The 19,129-nt window shown below is 45.8% G+C and overlaps 2 protein-coding genes across 3 annotated transcripts in view; one reads left to right on the top strand and one right to left on the bottom strand.

Moving 5' to 3' along the window:
- Nucleotides 1-725, top strand: part of LOC138676766 (uncharacterized protein HI_0077-like) — a 37,671-nt gene extending 36,946 nt beyond the window's left edge. For both annotated transcript variants that reach the window (XM_069766351.1, XM_069766352.1), the window contains exon 12: nucleotides 321-725. In XM_069766351.1, coding sequence (XP_069622452.1) covers nucleotides 321-350 — 30 coding nt within the window. In that variant the 3' untranslated portion in view covers nucleotides 351-725. The remainder of the gene's footprint in view (nucleotides 1-320) is intronic.
- A 1,382-nt stretch (nucleotides 726-2,107) lies between these two features.
- Nucleotides 2,108-19,127, bottom strand: MTFMT (mitochondrial methionyl-tRNA formyltransferase). The gene is made up of 9 exons (XM_069766350.1): nucleotides 18,369-19,127; nucleotides 9,977-10,195; nucleotides 9,781-9,903; nucleotides 7,508-7,610; nucleotides 7,344-7,419; nucleotides 4,023-4,114; nucleotides 3,171-3,252; nucleotides 2,703-2,770; nucleotides 2,108-2,446 (listed from the first exon to the last, which is right to left on the bottom strand). The coding sequence occupies exons 1-9, from the start codon at nucleotides 18,776-18,778 to the stop codon at nucleotides 2,258-2,260; spliced, it is 1,362 nt and encodes a 453-aa protein (XP_069622451.1). The 5' UTR covers nucleotides 18,779-19,127; the 3' UTR covers nucleotides 2,108-2,257.
- Nucleotides 19,128-19,129: the final 2 nt, after the last annotated feature.

Below are 19,129 nucleotides of genomic sequence, written 5' to 3'. Positions count from 1 at the left end.
TATGCTCCACTGAATAAATATTTCTTTATGACCTCAGTTACGTTACGCAGGTGGGCGGATTATCAAAAAAACAAGACGCCTCGGAAAAGTTTTTGCTGAAGTTCCAATCTTCACCTGAAAGGGTTAACGTTTCTCAAACATAATTTCAAAATGACATAACCTTTTCTGCAAAAACATAGCGCGCTTGTCAAAATTAATACTTGTTTCCATAGCGACAAGACTTATTTTTGTCTGCTAAAAAATATTTCTGTACCTCCTTGTATAATGATGAGTAGCCATTACAGTCTGCTTGCACTTAGCTGTCATTTCCTCTCTTGCAGTGGTATCTCCCCTTGGTAAAACCGTCCTGAAAGAAATCATATGGCGGGCATACATGACCATGGATGATGGCGCCTCCTGCTGCTTCATCAGAACGACTGTTCCCTCATCATAATGACTGTCCCTACACGTCTATACCCTAGTTATAAGACTCATTGCCGGGCAATGTGTAGAGAATGAAGGATGGCTGATATCCTTGTTCTTTGAAGCTAAGTATCAGGTCAGAAATATTTTTTTTGTGTTCTACTAAATTCGTTTTTCAGGGTCGTGTCAGGTCAGACTGTGCCGGAGAACCAGATATTTATTAGCAAAACGACATGTTCCACATTATAACTTGTAATGATTCTTTTAAAAGAAACGTTTTATTAAAATTATAAAGAAAATAAAGTTACTTCTTACAGTTCTGATCATTTTGTGTGATTGGGAACATTAATAAAATAGACACTTTTGTACTGAGATCACATCACTCTGCGAATCCTGACGGCGTGCGTTGCGCACCTTCTACACATTCAGGAGCCTGCAGTCACATAGGTCCACATTCATCAAAGCTCTTACATTAATATTCTGGCATAAAGAGCGTTGAAAAGTCTCAATTTTGGCACAATGCGAAAATGCACCCAAAATTTAGCCAGTTTTTGTGGTCTTGCGCCATTTTCACCCAGCAACGGCAAAACAGAACTTAGCAATTCCCACTTGTCACATTCATGATGCTGCAGTGAGATTTAAATAATATGTAAGCGGGCACCATCCACAAATACAATTACGCTGGGATCACCTAATGCATATAGAACAGGTAGTCACAAAAAATAGGAAAAAAAAAGCCTATGTATCAAAAAAAGGATCACCGAAGAGTACAATACAAAAATTATTATTTTTATTGGAAACCATCATATGTATGTGGTGGTTTCCAATAAAAATAATGTTTGTATTGTACTCTATTTAGTGATGCATATGCTTTCTTTTTCTATTTTGTGTGGCTGCAGTAAGATTTGTGACGTGGTGCATGCCGTTTTTCCAGACATGCCGGATTCATTAAAATGCTTAATCGTCTTAATGAACCAGCAGCGTCTGACTCCCTCATCAAGACTGGTGTGAACATCGCCTGTATTGATGAATCGGGGATATAGAATAACCACAGACTTTTAGCAAGTGACCAGTTAACCCACTTTAAAATATCAGTAAAAGCAGTGGGGGTTTCCTGGCACCAGATTTTTTTTACTAGCAAGATTATTTTCCCACATATGGAGCATGTAAACTAAATGCAGAAATAATTGGTGGTTCGCACAGTAGTGATAAATCCGTGTCCTTCAAGTAGAAAAATGGCCAAATTCTTGCAAAAATCAGTTTCTTTAATCCATTAGGGATACAAACATGGCAGCAGGTACGGAGATTGTGCAGGACAAAGGCTGTTAATGCAATTTTTCTAGTTCCTCTATGCTAAGGCCAGGGAAGGGCTTCGCATAGTTAAAAGGGTAAAAAATTTAACAAAATATACCTTCCACTTTTAATGCCTAGTCAGTCTGTGCTTACATTGGCTAAAGCGGTTGTCCCTGCCCATGTCAGCTGCAGCCAATCACTGTCAGCAGTGGTTACTGCTTGCCAACAAGGCAGCTTTATCCAAGTGGGCGAAGTTTAGCGGAGATAGTAGATGGCACTGAGAGATTAAAAGTGGCAAATGAGTTCGGCTGGGGGTACAAGATGGGATACGTGTGTCACTGCCGCACAGGCCCGCTCAATGTTGTTTTTCAAAGACTAAAAAATACATTTCAAAAAATAGAAGTTATAATAATTGAATTCTCGTCCAAATTTTTATTTTCAGATGTTTTTACATAATTACAAAGTTTTTTTGTTTTATGCCAAAGCTGTTCAGGCTATTGGCTGAACTGGAAAAGCTGAGTCTTTGTCCGCAGCAGTGCCACCCATCCTCTCTGTGGCTGTGCTAGCAGCCCATGGTTCTAGCAGACAGAGATCTCTTAGTTTTTGGTGGAAGATGAAGCGTGTAGAAGCGACACTCCTCCGGTGGAGTATCCGAAGTCTTCACAAACCAGCGGTGCAGGTAACCATTATAAAAATCCTTAGCAGACAGCTTCTTCCTGAGCTTTACAGACCTGACACCCACCCAGCCATCCTGCAACGCACAAAATTAAAAAATTAGAGTTTTCTAAGAAAATACTTCTCTAGATGGACTACAGAGTAAAGCTATAGCAGAGCTGAGTTTAGCATTGGGGACGTTGTGTGTTACATGGGACTGCACGTGAACAGGTAGAAATCTTGTGCATAGAGTCACACAAGAGAATCGGCTCTGCTGCGTCTGTATCTCCATGTAGGAGATTCAACGCCTAACAAAAGGTGAATGCAAGCAAACCAAATATCTTGATACCCACCTTACACCGGACAACCATGATCTGTGGTGCAGTGAGATACTGAATGGAGCCTGGGATTCTGGAAAAATCTAAAAAAAATAAAAATAAATAATGGTAATAGAAAATGCATCCACTTTAGGCAGTTTACGGCCCTTGATGACCTTTTATCCGGCCCCCGGGCACATTGTCGCGGCATCATTCTCCCTCCACCGCCCCGGCCACTGCACCCTCTATAGTACAAACAGTGTCCAGTCCCTTCTTACAAGCCCAGATCTATGAATGCCTTAGTGTGTTATGCAGTCATCCGACCACATGGTGGCAGTGCTTTGGCCTCTATATTAGACCAGAGACAAACAACTGTTGCTGTTATATATTTTTTATAATCCACATTTGGTGCAAATTATCATCCTCATTGACCCAAGCTGCAATATCTTCATGCACGAGGGGTATCGCTGCTTGTACTGTCTATTACATGCAGTGGAGACTGACCTGAAGCGATTAGGGAATCCGGAACATTTACAAAGTCAAGCAGTTTAATAGGTGCTCCCATCCACACAGCCTGTAGTGGCATCTGTAAGAAATCAGAGGTTTCAGTCGGATTAATGAGAATTTAATATTTTACTTTCAGGCTCTGATCACACTGGCATAATGTCTGCAGTTCTCAGCTGCTTAGATCCCTTGATTTGGCCATTGTTCACACTTGCACTAGGGTTTTCCATCAACATGACAGAATCTCATAATAACCTAATGGGGCCAGTTAAATACTTATAAACAGCAGCCACGATGTCAGTGTGAACAGAGCATAAGATCAGGGTATGGTGGATATTTTTACCAGCAAGAATACAATGTAGTCTACAATATTATTACCATTAAAAATATTGAAATACATAAGAAAAGGGAAAAACGCCAAAGTAATCACGATCGAATGTCTGCTCTCCATTAGCCTAAACACCTAAATATTCTCGTTGTCAAAATCAATGACAAGTCCCGGGACAGAGTTGCCACTTTTCTAATGTTCTAGCAGAGATGAATGTTGGAAACATCCAGAAAAAACTGCTGCATTATTGCATCTGACAATGTTTTTGGGATACAGGATCCTCACTATGACATTTCTCCCGGTTCCCCTCCCTTGTATGTTACGTGAAGCTAAGTAGAATATTGTAGTACTGGGCCCCGCAGCAATCATTGAGAATGGACCACAACCTCTTTCGGCCCCAGTCACTGGACCCAACTACAAATGCTTTATGACTTTCTTATGGACAGGTTATAAAACATGGTGTGCAATCCCAGACAACAACAAAAAATTCTGCCCCCAATAAAATAATACTATGAACTGTTTACCGCAAATCCAATGGCACGTTCTAGACGGATGATCTGTTCTGGAGTTTGTTCTCCCCACCTGATACAGCTCATGGCCACATTTACCTTGGGTGCTAAAGAAAAAGAGCAATCACATCCTCCAGCAATGTCAGAGGCCTTTATCCAGTCTATAACGTGCCTTACTAGACAAATTATTCATACCAGATTTTTCGGGTAATAAGACGCGCTTTTCTTTCCCCCAAAATTTGGGAGAAAAATGGTGGTGCGCCCGATAGTCCAAAGGTAGCTCACTAGGGGTGGGAGGCAGCGGTGGATCGGGGTCACAGGAGGCACGGTTGCTGCTACAGGAGTGGTTGCTGTGGGCCCCAGGCTGGGAGGAGGGGTGTCCTGGAGGTGCGAGGGTGCGAGCCCCAGGCTGTCATAAGATGGGTCCTCTTCCCATTGATTTCCCTGCGGTGGGATTTGTGAAAATGGTCGATGAAGGTGGTGCATGCGCAAATTGAGATCTCGTCAAAGCCAGCCTCGCGCCGACCACTATCTTTTTATCATGGAAAAGACTTGCTATCCTGACATTTTACCTGCACTATGCCAGGAACCCCACTAGGGGGAGCTGTGCTTGATATTGTTTCCCATTGTCGTAGATGTGAAGTATGATTGGGATCTCGTGCACAATGAACGCACCGTCCGTAATAGAGATCTATGGTAGGGAAATATTCTCCCATGGGTGTTACTGAGTTAGTGTTTGTATGCCAAGCAGAAGTTATGGAGAAACCTACAGGCCATAATGGATTTTATACAGTATTATCTGTCTACTACATATATTATTGATCAGCAGAACTAATTCTGTAAAACTTCACAATTGTATTTTATTGATCTTTTTATAATGTTCTGTGCATAGAAAGTTATTTCTACATATCGGATTATTCATGATTTATACGACTCTTGGTCACATACAGGTCCTTCTCAAAAAATTAGGATATAGTGTTAAATTTCATTATTTACCATAATATGATGATTACAATTAAACTTTCATATATTATAGATTCATTATCCACCAACTGAAATTTGTCAGGTCTTTTATTGTTTTAATACTGATGATTTTGGCATACAACTCCTGATAACCCAAAAAACCTGTCTCAAAAAATTAGCATATTTCACCCATCCAATCAAATAAGTGTTTTTTAATAACAAACAAAAAAACCATCAAATAATAATGTTCAGTTATGCACTCAATACTTGGTCGGGAATCCTTTGGCAGAAATGACTGCTTCAATGCGGCGTGGCATGGAGGCAATCAGCCTGTGACACTGCTGAGATGTTATGGAGGCCCAGGATGCTTCAATAGCGGCCTTAAGCTCATCCAGAGTGTTGGGTCTTGCGTCTCTCAACTTTCTCTTCACAATATCCCACAGATTCTCTATGGGGTTCAGGTCAGGAGAGTTGGCAGGCCAATTGAGCACAGTAATACCATGGTCAGTAAACCATTTACCAGTGGTTTTGGCACTGTGAGCAGGTGCCAGGTCGTGCTGAAAAATGAAATCTTCATCTCCATAAAGCATTTCAGCCGATGGAAGCATGAAGTGCTCCAAAATCTCCTGATAGCTAGCTGCATTGACCCTGCCCTTGATGAAACACAGTGGACCAACACCAGCAGCTGACATGGCACCCCACACCATCACTGACTGTGGGTGCTTGACACTGGACTTCAGGCATTTTGGCATTTCCTTCTCCCCAGTCTTCCTCCAGACTCTGGCACCTTGATTTCCGAATGACATGCAAAATTTGCTTTCATCAGAAAAAAGTACTTGGGACCACTTAGCAACAGTCCAGTGCTGCTTCTCTGTAGCCCAGGTCAGGCGCCTCTGCCGCTGTTTATGGTTCAAAAGTGGCTTTACCTGGGGAATGCGGCACCTGTAGCCCATTTCCTGCACACGCCTGTGCACGGTGGCTCTGGATGTTTCCACACCAGACTCAGTCCACTGCTTCCTCAGGTTCCCCAAGGTCTGGAATCGGTCCTTCTCCACAATCTTCCTCAGGGTCCGGTCTCCTCTTCTCGTTGTACAGCGTTTTCTGCCACATTGTTTCCTTCCAACAGACTTACCATTGAGGTGCCTTGATACAGCACTCTGGGAACAGCCCATTTGTTGAGAAATTTCTTTCTGGGTCTTACCCTCTTGCTTGAGGGTGTCAATGATGGCCTTCTTGACATCTGTCAGGTCGCTAGTCTTACCCATGATGGGGGTTTTGAGTAATGAACCAGGCAGGGAGTTTATAAAAGCCTCAGGTATCTTTTGCATGTGTTTAGAGTTAATTGGTTGATTCAGAAGATTAGGGTAATAGGTCGTTTAGAGAACCTTTTCTTGATATGCTAATTTATTGAGACAGGTTTTTTGGGTTATCAGGAGTTGTATGCCAAAATCATCAGTATTAAAACAATAAAAGACCTGACAAATTTCAGTTGGTGGATAATGAATCTATAATATATGAAAGTTTAATTGTAATCATTACATTATGGTAAATAATGAAATTTAACACTATATGCTAATTTTTTGAGAAGGACCTGTATAAGCCCAAATAGGTTAAATCATATAGAAATGAATAGGTGCAAAGCTGCAGTTCTCACCCCCAGACATTACAGCTATGCTGTTTATGTCATCAGGTGCAGAGCGGCGGGTGGAGGTCACCAATATCACAAGGAAGGGCCGCCCCTTTAAAATTATAGCATTCTTGCTGGGGTGTATGCACATAAAGAAGTTTCACATTATCAGCACTGAACCGACGCCACTGCGGTATAGCCGCCTCCGTGCCTGCGCCGTTCCCAGTCCAGCTGCCCCTGTACACCTGCGCCGACCCCGGTACAGCCGCCTCTGTACACCTGCTCCGACCCCGGTACAGCCGCCTCTGTACACCTGCTCCGACCCCGGTACAGCCGCCTCTGTACACCTGCGCCGACCCCGGTACAGCCGCCTCTGTACACCTGCGCCGACCCCGGTACAGCCGCCTCTGTACACCTGCGCCGACCCCGGTACAGCCGCCTCTGTACACCTGCTCCGACCCCGGTACAGCCGCCTCTGTACACCTGCGCCGACCCCGGTACAGCCGCCTCTGTACACCTGCGCCGACCCCGGTACAGCCACCCCGGTACACCTGCAGCAGACCCTGCCACCTGTGACCCCTATCCAACGCAGCAGCCACCTGTAAATTACCGTAAATTCGGACTATAAAAACTTAGAAGCACCACCATTTTATTAAAAAAAAGTTTTTTTCCTGTTTTCCTCCACAAAATTTGGGGTGCATCTTATGGTTACAAAGGATAGTAACAGACTTCTAACAAGAACTCACCGAACGTTGCTCCGTCTTTTGGTTGCTCTATGGCATTTCTTAGATGTTCAGGTAAGTTTTTCAAAACTGATATAAGCTGGGAGAGAAGAAAACAGTGAAAATGGCACCCAAGGGTGTGATGGGATTCTAGAACGCAGCCTGACAAGATGTCATTTACCCTTTACCATTTCAGCCCCCTGCTTGGACAGCACAGCTTCCAGCTCCTTAGAGGTGCACTTGGGAGGAACGGGAAGTGTTTCCTGTAGCACTATAGGACCCACATCAAACCTAAAAGAGAAAACAATCAATTAACAATAGATCCTCAAGCTGAAAGTGTAAAGGTACCTTCACACTCAGCGACGCTGCAGCGATACTGACAATGATGTCGATCGCTGCAGCGTCGCTGTTTGGTCGCTGGAGAGCTGTCACACAGATAGCTCTCCAGCGACCAACGATGCCGAGGTCCCCGGTAACCAGGGTAAACATCGGGTTACTAAGCGCATTGCCGCACTTAGTAACCCGATGTTTACCATGGTTACCAGCGTAAACGTTAAAAAAACAAACACTACATACTTACCTTCAGCTGTCTGTCCTCAGGCGCTCTGCTTTCCTCTGCACTGTCAGCGCCGGTCAGCCGGAAAGCAGAGCGGTGACGTCACCGCTGTGCTTTCCGGCTGGCCGGCGCTGACCCAGGATGCAGGAGGAGTGCAGAGAAGCAGAGCGCCGGGGACAGACAGCTGAAGGTAAGTATGTACTGTTTATTTTTTTAACGTTTCCGCTGGTAACCAGGGGCCCTGCGCTTAGTAACCCGATGTTTACCCTGGTTACCAGTGAAGACATCGCTGGATCGGCGTCACACGCCGATTCAGCAGGAGATCCAGCGACGAAATAAAGTTCCGGACTTTCCTCAGCGACCAACGATCTCCCAGCAGGGGCCTGATCGTTGGTCACTGTCACACATAACGATTTCCTTAACGATATCGTTGCTACGTCACAAAAAGCAACGATATCGTTATGTGTAAGGTATTTTTAGGCGTCTGCTCTAATCCCATTCTCCTGCCTGATCCGACATCTTGTGTGGAGAGGAGACAACAGCACTGCAGCCAGGGAGTGTTTGCACCTAAATGATTTGGATGCTGCACAGTTCCTCTGCAGCGAAAGCCCATCAAAGATCAGATGGTGGCGTTTTACCACTTGACATTTATGCTAAACTCATAATATATTCTATACATGCTGGTTGTGACATTAGCTGCTTATATACGGATTGGAACCTTTCAAATGTCCCCCCAAAATAATATGGTAAGGGAATCCGTTATCCTTTCATCCCACGAGGCTTATTTCCAATTTCCTATTGTAATAAACATGTATGCTGAACAGAGCGCGCCTGGTTATGGAGTGAATTAGTTAAGTAAATAAGGCAGCACACTGCAGCGCTAGAACATACAAACTTGAAAAACGAAATTTGAACTGCATTACTGCACTAGAAATATGAAAAATGAGAGCTTTTAGCGCATAAAAATGGCCAATTTTATGTGTACCTGGTAGCCCCTTTATGGCATCTCTCTTATACCAGGTCCTACGCTTGCCTTACCTCGCTGAGAATAAACGTCTCCATCTGAATGGGTACATGTGAAACCTCTTCCTAGACCAAAATTCTCTCTCTCTGTGGAGGGGTATCGGACCTGCTGCAATTAAAACACCTGAAAGCTAGGAGGCGGAGTGCACGATCAGAAGGCTAGAGAATACATTTCAAAAACCTGACCGGCACATCCAAACATATTGAAATGGTTATGGAGTGAGGAACAAAAGATATTGGCTGATCTGACCCGTTCAGATGACCGGTCATCATCTCATGGAAAAGGCACAGATGCTAATACAGAGGGGGTTTCCTAAATTTCTCCATAGGAATGTCCATCCTGACTCCCAACAATGCCCAGTAAGTTACCACAACACTGCACATTCATTTCCGCCTTATGGTGATGGGACTGAGCTACGGTCTTAGGACAGGTTCACACGAATGTGTAAAAAAAATTGTTCAGTTTCATCCAGAAAAGATTTTTTTTTCGCACTTGACATCTGGCGCAGTCCGTTTTTTTGTTGTTTTTTTACAGCAGCTTTTAATCATTTACAAGACCAAGTACAGTGTCCTGTGTTGCAGAATTGTAATGTATCTGTACACATTGGATGCTATACTGTGGCATCCAATTTTTTCGCACCCATAGACTTGAATGGACGAGTCTCAACCGATTTACGCAGGAAACTAGTGCATGCTGCCATTAGTTTCACACGCCGATTGGCTCAGTGAAAAAAAAAAAGTTAACTTTCTACATTTTTTCCTGCGTTTAAGTATTGCTTATTCTGCTCTGTGTATAATAGGACAGGGGCAGACATGACAAGCTTCCGCCACCATACGGTTATCACTCATACACAGCTGTAGCGCGGTGCTCCGGCTCTTTACCTCTCTGGTCTGATCTGCATGATGGAGACTCCCGTCTTCTCATCTCCATTGAGTACTGTGTGGATTAAGGGAGCTGGACCTCGCCACCGGGGCAGGAGGCTGGGGTGTACATTCAGGATCCCACTGAAATAAGGTGGAAGAGTGAGAAACGTTCCAACCGATTCATCCGCTGTATTCATCACTGGAATTTACCTACTGGGGAAACTTTAAAATGAGATCTTCACTGAGGAGTCGCCCAAACGATGCCACCACGCCGACATCAAACTGGTCACAGGCGCCAATGTCCGGCCATTCATGGAAAGGAATCCCCTCGTCTGAGGCGTAATTGGTCACTGGAAGGCCTTTCGGCAATGAGGAGGGCAGCGAGACCACCTCCAGTCTGCCCACTACTTGCTCTTGTGCCTTGCTGCTTTGCCTATACAGGACATAGGAGAGAGCGGGTTAGTGACGCAGCCTATATTGTATTTGCTTACTACAAATATACATTAGTTTCATAGTTGCAGATTTTAAAGAATTTTCATTTTTGTTGCAGATTTTACGCCTTTTAGTGTCACAGGGGTGAAATCTTGTGCAACTCCTAAGTTACAGATGCAGATTTTGCCATTTTATTTGCACGTGGATTTTTCAGACTAAATATTCAACATCTTGAAACAATTCTGGGCTTTTGTTTTTGCAGTTTTTGTAAAGGGCAATTTTTGATAGTGGTGTCAAATTTAAAGGGGTTGTCCTGTCTCATAAGAAAAATCTGCAGTCAGTATGATTCCACTATATTCCCCTGTGCGAGAGGGCGGTCACATGACCCCATGTAGGCGATATACATGGTCAAGTGCCAACTAGACCCCTCTCAATCCTCTTCTATTGAAAGGAGCTGATGAGAATAGTAAATGGCATGCATATGGTCGTTCATCCACATGGGGAACACGGGAAACATTGTGACTGCAGACTTTTCTTGCGAGTTCAGATAACCCCTTTAAATTTGACTATCGTATCAATAGTAGCAAATAAAAAAGCCCTATTCACAAAAAATACGAAAAAACTTTTTGAAACTAATTTTCTGACCTTGTGATATGGATGACCTATCATTAGAACAGTCATATAAAATATAATGCACGTCACTCTGTAACCAGGAGGTGCCCGGAGAGGGATACCACTCCCTTGTATGTATAAATCAAAAAAATCCGGCACTCAAAATCGTCTGCAAAAAAGTTTTATTCCAGTGCAATCCCAAATTTATATATAACGTTTCGGTCTGTAACTTAGACCTTCCTCAGACTAGGATTGAAAAACATAAAAAACAGTCAAAATCAAACAGTAAATAAATACATGCCTTCAATTCAAGCAAAAAAGCAACGTCCTGATTTAAACATACAATATCACATGAGAAAGACATGCAATAAAATATATTCTAACATATAGCAAACCTAGGAACAGTTTCAACCCATGACGTATGTGGGCAAAGTTGTAACATTGTTTATTCAAATAGAATTGTGCATAAATAGAACAACTATAACATTCCTAGGTCCATAAGATAATATATAAACAGATACATTGTACCAAAAATGGCCATCATAGACACTTCTATACGACATCCAAGAAAGTGTGATGTAAGCAATGCGAACAATGTCCTCTAGGATCATAATAAAGTATGATATCTACCTAAGGGTTTCATGGAGATAAAAAAATCAAAAGAAAAAGTATAAAATATGCGAAAAAATGAAAAATAAAAAATATATGGAAAAATGAAAAAATGAAAAAATTGAGAACGTGCACCTAAAACGGGGGCATCGTAAGATGAGAGAAAGAAAACAAAATACCAGCAACCATATTTGGGACAAAAACAGATGCTTTAATAAAACAAACACAGTCTGAAAAATGACAAAAAATATGCATAAATAGAGTGCTGCAATAATGCTGGCAGGATGACTGCAGGGTAAGAAAAAATCCAATAAGATGTGTGCATGAAAGTACTAAATAAAAGAGACAAGTTCCCCGCAATTATGACAGCACCAAAACAGTTTCTAGTGAGAGGACACTACATCCCAGAGGGGACAATAGGCACGGGCGCTTACCGGATTGCTGCAGAGTAAAAGGAATCAGAAGTACAGCGCGTGGTAAAGGATAAGCTCCTGCTAATGATGGCGCTGACCAGTAGCCGTCAAATGGAGCTATAAATAACCAGTGGGAGAGTGTCTCCTGCACCCGTAGTTGTGGAAGTGACGTGGCTCACCCGTGTTTTTTTCTTACCCTGCAGCCATCCTGCCAGCATTATTGCAGCACTCTATTTATGCATATTTTTTGTCATTTTTCAGACTGTGTTTGTTTTTTTAAAGCATCTGTTTTTGTCCCAAATATGGTTGCTGGTATTTTGTTTTCTTTCTCTCATCTTACGATGCCCCCGTTTTAGGTGCACGTTCTCAATTTTTTCATTTTTTCATATATTTTTTATTTTTCATTTTTTCGCATATTTTATACTTTTTCTTTTGATTTTTTTATCTCCATGAAACCCTTAGGTAGATATCATACTTTATTATGATCCTAGAGGACATTGTTCGCATTGCTTACATCACACTTTCTTGGATGTCGTATAGAAGTGTCTATGATGGCCATTTTTGGTACAATGTATCTGTTTATATATTATCTTATGGACCTAGGAATGTTATAGTTGTTCTATTTATGCACAATTCTATTTGAATAAACAATGTTACAACTTTGCCCACATACGTCATGGGTTGAAACTGTTCCTAGGTTTGCTATATGTTAGAATATATTTTATTGCATGTCTTTCTCATGTGATATTGTATGTTTAAATCAGGACGTTGCTTTTTTGCTTGAATTGAAGGCATGCATTTATTTACTGTTTAATTTTGACTGTTTTTTATGTTTTTCAATCCTAGTCTGAGGAAGGTCTAAGTTACAGACCGAAACGTTATATATAAATTTGGGATTGCACTGGAATAAAACTTTTTTGCAGACGATTTTGAGTGCCGGATTTTTTTGATTTATCATTGGAACAGATCATCAATATCAGAACAGTGAGGGTCAGACACCAGGGACCCCCACCCTGATGAAAACAAAGTGCAACAGAACGCAGGTGTTCACTTTACTTTGTGACGACTGTTGTTAGGAGCTGCAGCTCGGCTCATACTGGAAAGAATAATCGATATGTAGAAATGACCCTCATCAAGTATCAAAAAACCTGTTTTCCGGTGGCACCAACTATACAATAAATAACCCTCACTCCTATTTAGGCTGACTACCTGATCAGGGAATATCATCTACTCTGCTGGGAAAAGATTTACAGTGTTATCCTTTTATCATGAAAAAGACTTTCTATCCTGACATTTTACCGCCACTATGCCAGGAACCCCACTAGGGGGGCTGTGCTTGATCCTGATTCCCATTGTCGTAGATGTGAAGTATGATTGGGATCCCGTGCACAATGAATCTAAAGGCAAAAAGAAAGGAGCTACTCATGAGAATGCACACCACAGGGCTAATAAAGAATAATATTCAAAATATAAACACAGGAATTTTATTAGCAAACAACAACTTCAAAGACATAAAACATAATTAAAAACAATGGTACATGGTCCACATATGGGTATTACATGTATAATACACATATCCACAATACAAATCTGCACAACCTTATTTATAATGGGAGACCAACCCTCTGGCTCATGGAACTAAATGTAAAAAGTGGGCAAGAATGCACATCCCTATGGCGTATATGACTCAAAATAGAAGGGGACGCCCGCCGAAACCAGGGGAATCTTCCCCTGACGAAGCCCTCTTCTGTAGGGCGATACGCGTTGGGCTGTGTCTCTTGGCCCGTGTCTCTTGGCCCATACTTGTCTTTCCCCCCGGGACGGTGTTTCCTCTTCCTCTCGCCTTGGCTACGTGGGTATTGCCACACCTTGGTTGCCTTATTTTGGGCATGGGGTGTGTTTAAACTTCATACCGTGTCGCTGTCTCCAGCTTTTAGTCTGGAACAGCTTTTGAGCCACCACACTTGGGTGGTCTCCCCCTGCAAACGTTTCATTTAGGGGTCATCCCCTGGTTTCGGCGGGCATCCCCTTCTATTTTGGGTCATATACGCCATAGGGATGTGCATTCTTGCCCACTTTTTACATTTAGTTCCATGAGCCAGAGGGTTGGTCTCCCATTATAAATAAGGTTGTGCAGATTTGTATTATGGATATGTGTATTATACATGTAATACCCATATGTGGACCAAGTGTACCATGTACCATTGTTTTTATGTTTTATGTCTTTGAAGTTGTTGTTTGCTAATAAAATTCCTGTGTTTATATTTTGAATATTATTCTTTATTAGCCCTGTGGTGTGCATTCTCATGAGTAGCTCCTTTCTTTTTGCCTTTAGACTTATGATACTGGCTGCTTGTTTGCACCCCGATTGGTACTTAATAATATTTGGTATTGGTAGTGCGCTCTACACTCCCCATTTTGCCCGTGCACAATGAACGCACCGTCCGTAATAGAGATCTATGGTAGGGAAATATTCTCCCATGGGTGTTACTGAACAAGTTATTATTGCTTCTATGCCAAGCAGAAGTTATGGAGAAACCTACAGGCCATAATGGATTTTATACAGCATCATCTGTCTACTACATATATTATTGATCACCCGAACTAATTCTGCAAAACATCCCAAAATGAAATTTTATTGATCTTGTTATAATGTTTTGTGCATGATAAACATAGAAAGTTATTTCTACATATCAGATTATTCATGATTTATATTGACTCATGGTCACATATAAGGCCAAATAGGTTAAATCATATAGAAATGAATAGGTCTCCCTCTCCTCTGGCATTTTCCCCTCCTCCTTCAAACACTCTGTCATTACTCCATTACTAAAGAAACCCACCCTCGACCCATCCTGCACAAATAACTACAGACCGGTCTCCAATCTCCCCTTCATCTCTAAACTCTTGGAGCGCCTGATATACTCCCACCTTACCCGTCACCTCTCCACTCACTCCCTCCTAGACCCTTCACAGTCCGGCTTCCGCCCCCTACATTCGACAGAAACTGCACTCAAAGTGACCAATGACCTTCTGACAGCAAAACGTCATGGTGACCACTCTCTGCTCATTCTTCTCGATCTTTCTGCAGCTTTCGACACTGTTGACCACCCTCTCTTAATCTCTAGGCTCCAGTCACTAGGCATTAAGGACATTGCTCTCTCCTGGTTCTCCTCCTATCTTTCTGACCGCTCCTTCAGTGTTCTGTCCTCTGGCTCCACTTCATCTCCTCTTCCTCTCACTGTTGGGATACCTCATGGCTCAGTCCTTGGCCCCCTTCTCTTCTCTCTCTACACGGCCCCAATTGGACAGAACATCAGCAGATTTGGCTTTCAGTACCATCTTTATGCTGATGACACACACTTATACACATCATCCCCTGACCTTACCCCCGCTGTACTACAGAACACCACTGACTGTCTGTCCGCAGTCTACAACATCATGTCCGCTCTATCTGAAACTCAACCTCTCCAAAACTGAACTTCTTCTGCTCCCGCCATCTACTAACCTCCCTAAATCTGACATTTCCCTCTCCGTGGATGGCACCATAATAACACAGCAGGTGCGCTGTCTGGGTGTTATGTTTTACTCCGATCTCTCCTTCACATCCCATATACAATCTCTTGCCCGCTCGTGCTGCTTACACCTAAAGAACATCTCTAGAATCCGCCCTTTTCTCACTATGGAAACAACAAAAACCCTCACTGTCGCCCTGATCCACTCCCGCCTGGACTACTGCAATGCTCTATTAATCGGCCTCCCCCTCACTCGACTCTCCCCTCTCCAGACCATCCTTAATACAGCAGCCAGGGTCGTACATCTGGCTAATTGTTACTCGGACGCGTCCGCTCTTCGCCAGTCGTTACACTGGCTGCCCATTCATTACAGGATACAATTCAAAGTACTTGTTCTCACCCACAAAGCTCTCCACAGTGCGGCACCCCCTTACATCTTCTCCCTCATTTCTGTCTATCGGCCTAACCGACCGCTGCGCTCTGCAAATGACTTTCGACTAACCTCTGCACCAATCCGTACCTCCCACTCCCGACTCCAAGACTTCTCCCGCGCTGCGCCAATCCTCTGGAATGCTCTACCCCAAGATATTAGGACCATCCACAATTTGCATAGTTTAAGGCGCTCCCTCAAAACACATTTGTTCAGAGCGGCCTACCACGTTTACTAATCAAAGTCATTTTATGTTTGTGTGTGTGTAGCCCATTCACTATCTCCATCTACCCCCCCCCCCACCCCCTGAAGATGGCTGGACCATCATTGTAAATACATCATTGTAAATACACACCTGTACTTTGTATCTCCCCCACCTCATTGTAGATTGTAAGCTCTCACGAGCAGGGTCGTCTTATTTCGCTTTAATTATTGTATGGTTAATGTTGTTACTTATGACTTTTGTGTTTGAAACTGTTAAACTGTAAAGCGCTGCGGAATATGTTGGCGCTATATAAATAAAGATTATTATTATTATTATAGGAGCAAAGTTGCAGTTCTCGCCCCCAGACATTACAGCCATTCTGCTATGCTGTTTAAGTCATCAGGTGCAGAGCGGCGGGTGGAGGTCACCAATATCACAAGGAAGAGCCGCCCCTTTAAGATAAGAGCATTCTTTATGTTAACATACACCCCAGCAAGAAGTTTCACATTATCAGCTCAGAACTGACCCCACTGCACTGGCCCCGGTCTGGCCACCTCTGTACACCTGCACCGACCCCGTTACAGCCACCTCTGTACACCTGCGCCGACCCTAGTACAGCCACCTCTGTACACCTGCGCCGACCCTAGTACAGCCACCTCTGTACACCTGCGCTGGCCCCTGTCCGGCCGCCTCTGTACACCTGCACCGACCCCGTTACAGCCGCCTCTGTACACCTGCGCCGACCCCAGTACAGCTGCCTCTGTACACCTGCGCCGGCCCCTGTCCGGCCGCCTCTGTACACCTGCGCCGACCCCTGTCCGGCCGCCTCTGTACACCTGCGCCGACCCCTGTCCGGCCGCCTCTGTACACCTGCGCCGACCCCTGCCTGGCCGCCTCTGTACACCTGCGCAGGCCATGGTCCGGCCGCCTCTGTACACCTGCGCAGGCCCCGATCCGGCCGCCTCTGTACACCTGCGCCGGCCCCTGTCCGGCCGCCTCTGTACACCTGCGCCGACCCCTGTCCGGCCGCCTCTGTACACCTGCGCCGACCCCTGTCCGGCCGCCTCTGTACACCTGCGCCGACCCCTGTCCGGCCGCCTCTGTACACCTACGCCGACCCCTGTCCGGCCGCCTCTGTACACCTGCGCTGACCCCTGTCCGGCCGCCTCTGTACACCTGCGCCGACCCCTGCCTGGCCGCCTTTGTACACCTGCGCAGGCCATGGTCCGGCCGCCTCTGTACACCTGCGCAGGCCCCGATCCGGCCGCCTCTGTACACCTGCGCAGGCCCCGGTCCGGCTGCCTCTTTACACCTACGCAGACCTCAGTATAGCCACCTCCAGGCCTGCACTGGCCAAAATATAGATGAGTCTGTACCTGGGTATAGTTGCCTCCGTACCTATGCCGACCCTGCTAAGGCGACCTCTGTACCTATGCCGACCCTGGTACGGCCACCTCTGTACCTACGCCGACCCTGCTACGGCCACCTCTGCACCTACGCCGACCCTGCTACGGCCACCTCTGCACCTACGCCGACCCTGCTACGGCCACCTCTGCACCTACGCCGACCCTGCTACGGCCACCTCTGTACCTATGCCGACCCTGCTACGGCCACCTCTGTACCTATGCCGACCCTGCTACGGCCACCTCTGTACCTATGCCGACCCTGCTACGGCCACCTCTGCACCTACGCCGACCCTGCTACGGCCACCTCTGCACCTATGCCGACCCTGCTACGGCCACCTCTGTACCTCTGCCGACCCTGCTACGGCCACCTCTGTACCTATGCCGACCCTGCTACGGCCACCTCTGTACCTATGCCGACCATGCTACGGCCACCTCTGCACCTACGCCGACCCTGCTACGGCCACCTCTGTACCTACGCCGACCCTGCTACGGCCACCTCTGCACCTACGCCGACCCTGCTACGGCCACCTCTGTACCTACGCCGACCCTGCTACGGCCACCTCTGTACCTACGCCGACCATGCTACGGCCACCTCTGCACCTACGCCGACCCTGCTACGGCCACCTCTGTACCTACGCCGACCCTGCTACGGCCACCTCTGTACCTATGCCGACCCTGCTACGGCCACCTCTGTACCTATGCCGACCATGCTACGGCCACCTCTGCACCTACGCCGACCCTGCTACGGCCACCTCTGTACCTACGCCGACCCTGCTACGGCCACCTCTGTACCTACGCCGACCCTGCTACGGCCACCTCTGCACCTACGCCGACCCTGCTACGGCCACCTCTGTACCTACGCCGACCCTGCTACGGCCACCTCTGTACCTACGCCGACCCTGCTACGGCCACCTCTGTACCTACGCCGACCCTGCTACGGCCACCTCTGCACCTATGCCGACCCTGCTACCGCCACCTCTGTACCTGCACTTGTTCAGAATCTTCAGACTTTCCAGAGCAAATTCATCAGTTCCATAGAACATGACGTTCCACGGGGGGCGTGTCCGACCACAGCAGTCACTGACTGACGGCCCGCCGCCACTGGTGTACAGCCTCACGTGACCGCGGCCAGTGCCCTGCAGGAGCCGCCCATAGTCTGCACGTGGGCTCAGTGCTCGAGTCTGGTCACCGGACAGTGCTGAGCGCTTCTCACGGTCACATCTCCAGACGCCGGGCGTTCTCCATGACGCTGCACCCCCCATGATCACAGGCGGACCCTTCATGTCGCCTCCGCTTATCTCACGTCCGTTCACTATTCCCCATATGCGAGTCCTGGAGGTCCGGACATCCAGCAGCCGGGACAGCGCTCTCCCGGGCGGGGGACAGAGGCCCATAATCCCGGGTTTTCGCTGTACATTCACATAACAGTCCCTTCACCCTTCCGTGTCACCGCATCCCCTGGGCGCAGCCATGTTTACTGTGTGGGGCGCGGGTGAAACGTTTCCGGCAGGAACAACAGCGGTAGTCAGTAAGGTTCCTAGGCAGTGAGAGTCATTGGCACACACTAAGGAACGCTCTAATGTTCGGGAATCGGGACTGCTTTCTCTCCATTAATAGCTCATTCTCATTCTTGGCCGTTTTCATTTCAGCCCTTTCAGTGCTGCACTCCTGTCATTATAGGTTTCAGCAGTGTTTACCCTGGGTAAATGCTAGAGTGTATGGGCTCCTTCCAGGTGTGACGTCAT

Source organism: Ranitomeya imitator, chromosome 4 (assembly GCF_032444005.1).
Source record: "Ranitomeya imitator isolate aRanImi1 chromosome 4, aRanImi1.pri, whole genome shotgun sequence".
Taxonomy (NCBI): domain Eukaryota; kingdom Metazoa; phylum Chordata; class Amphibia; order Anura; family Dendrobatidae; genus Ranitomeya; species Ranitomeya imitator.
Note: the sequence above shows the minus strand (reverse complement) of the source record. Positions and strands in the feature narration are given on the sequence as shown.